This window comes from Cynoglossus semilaevis, chromosome 4 (genome assembly GCF_000523025.1).
Source record: "Cynoglossus semilaevis isolate Cse_v1.0 chromosome 4, Cse_v1.0, whole genome shotgun sequence".
Classification (NCBI taxonomy): Eukaryota; Metazoa; Chordata; class Actinopteri; order Pleuronectiformes; family Cynoglossidae; genus Cynoglossus; species Cynoglossus semilaevis.
This window is the reverse complement of record NC_024310.1, coordinates 19,317,577-19,327,760: the sequence shown is the minus strand read 5'-3', so window position 1 is coordinate 19,327,760 and position 10,184 is coordinate 19,317,577. Positions and strand designations below refer to the sequence as shown.

The 10,184-nt window shown below is 39.3% G+C and overlaps 1 protein-coding gene across 6 annotated transcripts in view; it reads right to left on the bottom strand.

Moving 5' to 3' along the window:
• The window catches only part of arap1 (ArfGAP with RhoGAP domain, ankyrin repeat and PH domain 1), a 40,852-nt gene extending 30,871 nt beyond the window's left edge, over window positions 1-9,981 (bottom strand). For 2 of the 6 annotated variants that reach the window (XM_025054876.1, XM_025054877.1), the window contains exons 1-3: window positions 9,804-9,981; window positions 3,718-4,739; window positions 110-276 (exon numbers count right to left, since the gene is read on the bottom strand). In XM_025054876.1, coding sequence (XP_024910644.1) covers window positions 110-276; window positions 3,718-4,703 — 1,153 coding nt within the window. In that variant the 5' untranslated portion in view covers window positions 4,704-4,739; window positions 9,804-9,981. Of the gene's footprint in view, window positions 1-109; window positions 277-2,306; window positions 2,650-3,717; window positions 4,740-9,803 lie in introns of those variants that run through there. The other 4 variants (XM_025054875.1, XM_025054874.1, XM_025054873.1 and 1 more) reach the window with 4 other exon arrangements.
• Between the last annotated feature and the right edge of the window lie 203 nt (window positions 9,982-10,184).

Below are 10,184 nucleotides of genomic sequence, written 5' to 3'. Positions count from 1 at the left end.
ATATATATATATACACACATTAGTTAAGTTGTTTTTTTTACACATTTTTTTACCAAAGTCTTTTCTTTTTTTTTTTGCAGTAAGATTAAACCATGAATGAAGTTCTTACTGATCTCACTGGGAGTTTGGGAGACTCTTCTCACAGGCAGAGACAGCTGACTGTCCAGTTGAGACGACTGCTGCAGGCTTTCTGGACATTGGGGTGTCCTGATTCGAGGTGGAACCTGTGGAGCTTGGTCCTTGTCCATCTCTTCAGAGGTCTCCGCGGGTGAGAGGCTGAGGGACAAAGCAGGAAAGATCTGGTCAACGGAGGACTGGAGGCCAGGCGGCGAATCTTCAGGCAGCGCGCCGATCTGTGAGCGAGCGAAAATCCTACACAGGCGCGACAATCTATGCATCCTCGGTACTCTCGAACAGCCTTCGCGTTTTGATTCATTTCAGAAATGGTATGAGGAATAAGAAAGCCTGGAAAAACTCAATCATTTCAATGCCTGGTCTCGGTGGGTTTTGCCCTCCCACACTGAAACCTCGGTTTTCCTTGGTATTCCGGAGAAATGAGCTCAGAGCTGCAAAAAAAAAAAGTCACATCACTTCGCTCTACTTATGACTAGTGTTTCCCCTCCTTGTACCTGGGGCTTCAACAGCAAGTCTTAACCTGCATCCCAGAGGAAGATACTATCTCCGCATAAACACAGCATACCTGAGAAGCCCCCGTAAACACTTACTTACTTACTCTCACACTCACACACACCTCTGTATCAGCTGTTCTACATACTGATGTGACGTACTTCTTGCTCGTCCTAATACAGCTTAGCAAAAGGAACAAGGGGGTTCACGTGATCAAATAATAGCCAGACTGCACCTGTGACTGTTGACTGTGACTGCATACTGGGAAAGCAAACGGTACAGTGTACTCTGTCAAAATGTCACCTAACTTGCAAAGGTACATATTTCTGTTCAAAAGAACTCTTAACTGAGCTAAGGGAAGGGAAGAAAAAAAAAAGAAAATAATTTCACCTCATTTCTTTATACTTCAGTAAAATAATACTTCAAATATTTTAGTAAAATGTTTCGAATTTTTTAATTTTTTTTTCCTAATCGTTGTGCGTGTTGCATGGTCAAACTGACCTTTACCATTGATGTGTTAATAGTAGAATAAGTAGAAACAGAAAGAATTGAATGTACTGTAATGAAGTGCACATTCCCAGCAGACATTGTTTATAAAGGTCTGTAAAAAAAAAAAAAACAGTCGACATGTTTTAAAATGGAAAAAAAAAAACAGGGACGGAACACACATGCTTACACGATGATATCAGATTATTTTGTAAGTAAATATTAAAAATGCGTAATCGTGGGATGACACTTACTACATTTGAAACGAATATAGTGTATTTTCCTTAAAACAAATATATGATACGGAAGACCCACAATAGAAGGAAACGGGTCCATTGACACAGTTCCTCCTTCCTCCTGTGACAAAGTGTGAGCAGAGGCTAAAATTAACCGGATTTCTGCTGGCAGACGAAAAACAACAATGCTTGACCTTTTCCTTTTCTCAATTGACGCAATATCTGGGAAATATATTCTAGACCCATGTGTATGGTTGACTTCTGGTCTACACTAATGTGCACTGGATAGGTTAAATGCAATGTTCAAATACTTTGTGTGTAACATATGCTCAAAATTTTACTTCTTCTTATTCAAATTCTAATCAAATGCCTAGCCTACATTTGATGTATTTCTATATGTTTTATATTTTGCTTGACGTTAATATTTTGATATTAACTATATCTTTAATCTAAAAAAACAACTTGAATCCACACTTTCAGCCTGGAGCCTCAGTAAACAATTAATAAAAAATAAATAAATAAAAAAAATCAATCACGATTCGGCCACAAAATAAACATATCTGTTTCTTTTTAAATCAAAAAAGTGACCTCCAAAACAAGTTATCGCAAAAACACTGGCACCTGCGTTTGTCAAAAAGACACAGCGGTAACTTGATCAAGGTAAAGTCACTTTTCGAATCTTTAAAGCCCCGCAGTCAGGCGTTATGATTATAACAGTGGAGAGAAAATAACAACCAAATCCCAAACCACAGCTTCATTTTTGACTGTTTTGACAATGATCTAAAAACTGTCGAAAGAGCAACTATGTACCATGTATAACACTAGGCCTAACTGAAGTGTAACAAAGCGACTGCAAAACCACAGCACAAAGCACAACAAAGCAGAGCTTCCTTGTTTGAACAGGTGTGAGTGCAATTGTAGACAAAGCAGTTAGCATTTAGAAATTCCATTTCTTACCAGTCTGGACATATTTAAAAGGAGTCCACGTCAACAATGACAAAATAATCACACACGCTTAACCGGAGGGAGAAGGAGGGGAAAAAAAAAAAGTAAGAGGAAATGACAAGCTCACCCAAAGAGTTGGGGGCGGCACCCATGCAGCAAGCGAACAGACGAGGAAGCGGGAGAATGCAACAAATTCCTAAAACCTAAAACTACTTTGAAAGTAGTTTCAGATAAAAAAAAAGGAAAGAAAAAAAAAGGAAATCTTTCTTCTTACTCCCCCATTTTTTGCGATATGACAAAGACTGACTGAAAGGACGATTTCAACCAGAACGCGTTCTTCTCTATCGGTACTTCCTCCAAACAAAAAAAAAAAACACACACACGCATACACACACACACACCACTCATAGAACACCAAATCCAGAGACAGGGCTGCTAACCAAACACAGACAATGGCATAGCATGTTCTTTAAAAAAAAAAAAAAAAAAAAAAAAAAACTTACCTTAACACCCAAGGGTGCAACACACTACAATTTTTTTTTTTTAACTTTCTTAATCTATTATCACTTAGAGTCTTAAAGGGTTTTTTTTAAAACATCTATACATATTTCAGATCTGAGTTTAAAAGCTGCAACAACAGTGTGACTCAGAGATCCATCCTCTCACATGTTGAGACTCAAAAAAGCTTGTTGGTAAAACTAAAAAAAAAAAAAAATCTTAATTTATTTGCCACGGAATGTCATGTTTACATTTCAATAATAGCGTCCGTTTTCAGTCTCAGTTTCAGGAAGTTTCGAGCTTATTTTAGGAAGTGTCTACAAGTCACCAATAGTATTTACTTTCTGTCAAGAGGACAATAATTTAGATATGTATGCCTGTGTCCACTAGAGGGCAGTGTTGTCATGCGCAAAAAGTTGACTTGCCATTTTGGTGTCCTGACCCATTTGTCTAAAAAAAAAAAGTACTAACGTACTGTATTAACAGTTATGAAAATGTGCATATGCTCTAAGAAATGCACTATAGAAGTTGTCTATATCTTAATGAAGTTAAAAAGCAAAAGTGAATTACTTGTCATTAAGACAACAACAACACTAACGACCAAGTTGATCAGGGGGCCAGCTCAATGTGGGGGAAGTGGGGACGGTGCCGTGCTCAGTGCACCTCAAAGACAACTGGTGGACTCTAACCTGAAACCTCCAGGACCCAAGTCCATTTAACCGCCACGGCACAACGCCTTTAAAATGAGAGCAGATAGAAAGTCATTCATTTAACCCGCAGAGAGGACATTCACAAGCACGTGTTAAATAGTTGTAAAAACAGATGTTTAGATTTTAAAGGAAGTTATGATTTTGACCAGCCAAACTGTTAAATAAAATGCAGATGGTACATAAACGATTAGTGCATTTACAGAGTGAGAATATACCTGTTCGTTTTGGAAGGCGTGGAAACCCTGCAAGGGATCAGCGGTGGGCCTTTGGATCCTGCGCTGAGTTTTGGAGGAAGAGGAGGAGCATTTCTGTCGCTGCTGATGGAAGCCGACGCGGGGGACACGGGTGATGTTTTTCTTGCTCCCTCGGGGTGGAGATACTGGCAATGTGGCTGGATGTCTAATGTTTGTGGACGTTCTCTGGCAGCAGGACCGGTGGAAGTGCAGGCGGAGGTTGCATCATGAGGCGCTTTCTGCGCAGCTGGACCTTGGACATCATGTCTGTCTTGTGCAGGAGTGCCAGGAGTTTTCGGAGGAGGAATTAGGCTCAGGCTGGGCAAAAAGGGCTGCGGAGGGCAGTTGGTGGTGCTTCGAGGAGGCACGGGGGGCAGAGGAGCGTCGAGAGGTGAAGTCGAGGAGGACGCTGGAAAAGGAGGGCATTTTACTACAACGTTATTGCTAAATTTCGTCCTCTCTCTGGGCACAGGTCTCTCCCTCTCTACGTCCGTTTCTCCGTGATCCTCTTGTGAAGTTGGTTGCTTTTCCTTGGGCACAGGTGTAGTTCTTTCTCTGGGAGCAGGTCTCGGCATCTCAGTGTCTCTTTTTTCCAGAGGTCTCTCAGAAGAGAGCAAATATTTCTCTTTCTGTAACTCATCCGCTGAGTCAACATCCTCCGATTGGAGGGTCCTTTCAGACAGGCCAGGAGGAGAGTGTGTGACAGACTGTGTGTCATGACTTCCCTGTGTTTTGTTCAGACTGGCCAAGATGCGTCTTTGGTGACCCGGCAGGGTGACACCAATGCTCCCCAGCTGATCTTGTGTGAGGTTGCGACACTGCTGTAGTGTCATAAGTCCAGCGTTCTGAAATGCCACGGTGTACTGGTCCAGGCGAAGAACAGACAGCCAGTCCCACACATTTGCGCCGGGATCAGTGTGTGACATGGGATGAGAGCGTGGCATGGGGGAGGGCAAGTCCACGTCCATGGAGAGAGTGCAGTCTTAGAACATGGCTTACAAAACCTGAAAAAACAAAAAAAATATATCTTTAAGTTTTCAATCTTAGTTTAATCAATAGTTTCCTCTTTTAGAAATGAGTTTCTATTTGTTTCAAATTACTTTTCTTACATAATCCTAAAAACTGATTTTTTTTTTTTCTAAAGCGTAAAAGGAAGGATATATACGGCTGTCAGGGCTCGAATGACGTAATTTGGTACCCAACTTGCACCAGGTCAAGTAGCTTTTTCTACTGGGACCACCGGTAGAATTATCCAATAAGGAGCTGAACATAAATAAAATTGAAAAAAAAAAAAAAAAAAAAAAAGTTTCCAGTGTGTTATCTTTTTCTTCCTTGTTGAATCAGCGGATGAGGTGCTGGGGTTATGTTTCTTTTCACTTCCTTGTGTTACATAATCTTCACTGGAAACAAGATGCTCTCCTCCTGCTGATGATCATGTGACACAAATCATGTGTTCAGTGCCCCAAATATGGTAAAAGCCGGTAACTTGCATGGAGGTCGCCAAAAGTCGGAGACCTTCGGGAATTTAAGGCATTCCAGAATCCACCGTTATCCGAGAAAGTCCGGGTGTACCGGTATCAATTACAATTAATTATCGGTATCAGTTAATTATCAATTACAGCGTGCGCGTGATTCCGGTGGGGCATGCGGCGTTGGGAATTGTAGTAAAGCAATAATACCGTCATGATTGGCCCATGGCTGCAGCTGTTTAAATACCTAACTTTTTTTTTTTCATTAACATTTTTACATGTGTCTTTGTTTAGGTGAATTGATTGTGGAAATCCTAGCAAGTTTACCGCAACAAATATATGATAAAAATTAATTTTATGTACAATAGGCATGTGAACGTTAGCTTCCTGACAAACGTTAGCTTCCTGACAAAGTTAATCCTGAAGAAAAAAAACTTTCAACTTTTAATATTCATTATACTGATAGGAGAGTGAGTGTGTCCGCAAAGACTAACCTCATGTTGTGAGGTGTTGAAATGGCTGTATTTCATTTCCTGTCTGCAGCTTCCTCTAACAAGACAGGCGACCAAGGGAGTGTTACTTTTCATTTGTTAATTAACCAGAACTTTCTGCTATGTCAGCAGAGGGACATCTTAAACTGCTACATATATCATACCTTTTTTTTTAAACTACCCAATTTAATGTTTAATTAAAGTTTCCATATTCACAAAAAAAAAAACAAAAAAAAAAAAAAAAACAGAACAACATGACAATTTCCTGGTTGCGTTGCATGGTGCTAATGCAAAAGGCTGTACATTCCACTGGTGTTTGTCAACTGCTGACGCGGTTTTCTGGAAACTCTGGTTAATTTTCGGCCGTTTAAAAACAGCATCTTCCTCTCTGGACGTTCACATGTATTTGTTTCCCCCCCACTTCACTCTCTCTCTCCTCTGTTCCATCCATCTCACCCTCCCACTCTGAAGAGCACCAATAACAGGGTCTCTGTGCTTCCCTCACAATGAGGGTATTCTCTCGTCCGGGCAAGTACACACACACACACACACACACACACACACAAGCACAATGAGAGACACACAAACTAGAGGTAAGAAAACACAGAGTGGGGCCAACTGTGTGTGTGTGTGTGTTTATGTGTGCTATTGCAGGACAGAACACCAGTCCCAGACGCACTTCTGTTTTTCACGAGCCTGTGTTTATGTGTGCTATTGCAGGACAGAACGCCAGTCCCAGACGCACTGCTGTTTTTCAAGTCGACTGGATAGTATCCCTAAAAACTTTTTTTTTCCCCCCAAAATGTTCTTTAACGTTTTCAAATGGAGCCGGATAACAATAGCTGGACAAACATCGGGTTTTAATTAGATTTTGTTTTGCTTAGATTTTAAAATGGTCCCTTTCCTTTCCTTTCCTTTTCCTTTCCTTAATCATAACCGTGACTAATCACAATTATTCCTGATTATTCGAGACAAATCAAAAGCCTGACAAAACCAAAAGCATGACGGGCACTGAAATGGTATTTGAAGTTTGAAATGCTTCGGTGAAACGAAAACTAGTGCATGTAAACAACACATGTAAGTGACTACGTGGAGGGATAGTGGGATGGTTGGACGTACTGTACCGTTTGCATAATTCTGCACGTGCCTTACATGCGACAAAAAAATAATTAATGTTATTAATGATAGCATAATAATCATTGTATAATCAAATGTATTTCTCTGTTTCAGACAATTCAAAACATAAAACCCAGGCACCACACTGAAAAAATAAACATGTTACCGTGACACATTTACCCATTTTGGCAAAAGAAATACACATGGCGCATTTGTAAATACAGAAACTACTGCCATACGTTTGGTTAGCAACTCCGGCCTCCATTTTGTTGGGGTTCAAATTATAAAACAAAGCTACATAGATGTAGCATAGTGAATAGTTTACTGAAATGATATATTTCTGATACATTTATACTTAACTGTGCTGGGTTCAAATTATAAAACAAAGCTACATGGATAATGTGTGTGAATAATTTACTGAAATGATATATTACTGATAAACTTGCTTTTCGTGTGTAGTGCTCAGTGCTGTGATATTGTTTATTAGCTTTGTCAGCAAATTCTTTTTTCATTCACCCAACCCCTTTAACTCCCCCTTCGGCCCCTTTCACCAATTGCACACAGGTCAAGTGGTCATGACTCAATTGTATATCAACAGCTTTTCTCACACCACTTTCTATTAGAACTCAGTAGTGACTCAGTCCTGCTGGTAACAAAATGGATCCACACGACACACACACACACATAGTCCAGCTCACTAGGTAGCAACAACGTTTCCCAGAATTCTTCTCTTAGCAGCAGACGGGGAAAAAAAATAAATTGCATTAATTCCACCACATGTGAATCCATTTTGCAGTAGCAGATAATCATATCAGAGAGGTAAAGACACGTACAAATGAGAGATGACAGGTCACAGGACAGCGTGTCGTCACAGTAACTCGGTTGGCCAGTTTACTGTAGTAAATGGAGGGCTGTCTCCATAAATACATTCCCATAGTGCTGATGTGGAATGGTGTAACACTTGTTGGTGTTGTCATATGGTTACACATGATTGTTGGTCAAAGTGCGTTGCAAAACGTTTGCGCCACTCACGCAATCTAATGGCAGGGCATCTAAGCCATGGACATATTGTATTCAGCATCCAAACTACTACACAGTGCTGCTAATAAACAGACAGTATATACTGTATTTTTTTAAATGACCGAGGTTTATAACTGTGCTTTAAACCAAAAAAAAAACGTTAAATCAACTCTATCAACTCATCTGTATCACATGAGCTACACAAGACTGAGAGTAAGACATGCCTCAAGTGTTATACTTTTTTTGTTTTTAATCAGAATATTAAAATTGTGCCAAAGGTTGCCAAAAATGCCAAACAAATAAATAAAAAGAGATATAAAAATATCTATAATAATCTAAACAAAACTATGCGGCTTTTTTTTAATTATTTGTTATGTTTGATCAACATCTCACTTCCTTGTACAAGGTGCAGTCCAGCTACACTAGAGAAAACATCAATCTTGAACCATTTACAACCGTGAACTCCATGAAAATATTTAATATATACTATTTTCTGAATGCTTTAAACTTAAGGTGAGGTAAACACGCCATTGACCATGGCTCCAGGTTAAATGTGGGGGCTTTGATCCCACCATGGCATTTCATTTCATTTATACTTCAACCACAACATCCTGAAGCACACAAGAGGAACATGTAAACTCCACATAAAACAGCCCTTGGCCCCAACCACAATGCTGACAGGTGAACTTTTTTTTCTCTCTCTCTAACTTAAGTTCTACCTCTTTCACTTTTCTAAATCATACACATGTATAGCAAAACACATTGCTGCACAACACAGAAAAGGAGAGCAGGGTAGCTATTTTTTTTTTTACTATGACCACAGAGAATCATTTTCAATTCAAATTTTACTATACTTGTTACCAGATCGGATGTACAGTATGTCGGAACTAAAAAAAGGACATGTAGGGGAAGCCTAGCCTTATGTTGAAAAAGCAGAAATGAGTAGCGGAAAAGCTCTCTTTAGAAGCTCTGTGGGCGGGTGATGTGCTTAAGCAGAAGCCTGGTCAGGTCTGCAGGAAGGGGTAGTCAGAATTTAACAGTGTTTAAGTTTTCACCCTTTTTTTAACAGTTGTTTCTAGAAAGGCATTGGGCATATCACAAAAGCAGTGACAAAGAAAACCCTTTTCAGATTGAATTGCTACATTAACATCTCACACATATTTGAAGCATTAATTGTAAAAAAAAAGTGAAAACGTGAGAAACTGTAAGAACTCGTGCAGGAGCAATGGTATAATAATGAAGTAAATGAATATATATTGTTGAATAGCAACACGTGACTACGTCATATAAGCTTTTGTGTATTTATTTGTCTCAAAAATGTGTCTTAAAAGATGAAAAAAAATGTAATAAATGTATTTGGTTATAAATTAAATAAAGTTTCAGGAAATTCAGAAAGAAAGATAAATACAACAAATGGTTTACATTTTGTTTGTTGTTATTTTTTTGTTTTTTTTTCAAAATGATGGTGTAAAACTAGAAACTTGTACCAGCGACCACCTGTTGCAAGTCCACCTGCTAAAGAAAAGCAATTCCGGGAAGATAAAAAAAAATTTAAAATCTCTGAAACGGCATTACTCAACGTACAACGAACTAAACAGTCTGCTGTTTTCACACAAACAGATTAATAACTATGGAATTCAAATGAAGATCATTAAAAGCAGTAGCAGACTCAGGTTTGTGGCCGCTCAGGGAAAAACATTCACCAACTGAAGACAGTCCACACAATGTCCTTTCCATTGTTACTCAACTTACCAAAACAGAACTTAAACAATTTAATCTTCGCTGTCCAGACAAGTATTGTGAGATTTGCGGGTTTGGTTTAACGACTATGTGTTTTCTACCGCGGTACGTCGAGCTAACGGTAAGGTTAACGGAGATATTGAATAAACGCAACGCTTTCGAGGTTTGGGCGCTTTTAAAGCTTTTTCCACCCTTTTTCATTGGAAAATATATACATTTTTCTTTAACTTACCGTTTTTTGTCTTGGCTGTCGTCCACACTTTCGACAGTGTTTGAGCAGAGTTTTAGAGGTAATCACTGCGAACTGGGCAAGAGGATAACATTTTTGTCTCGGGTACAAAACCCTTTAAGAAGGTCTTAACAAGTTAGAAAATGCTATGATAATTTATTTCCGGTTTTGACCTTCAAAATAAATTCAAACCGTGGCGTTCAATGCGATTGGTCTTTTATTTAATAACACGTTTCCTGCGTATCAACTTTTATTTCAGCAAAACAAAAAGCTTCCGTGCGACCGTCATGTGACCCGCCTAACAGACCGGACAATCCTGTATGTTTTCGTTCCAGTGGACGTTAAAGGGCTACAGTGTAACCTTTACGAAAATTACCTCAACAT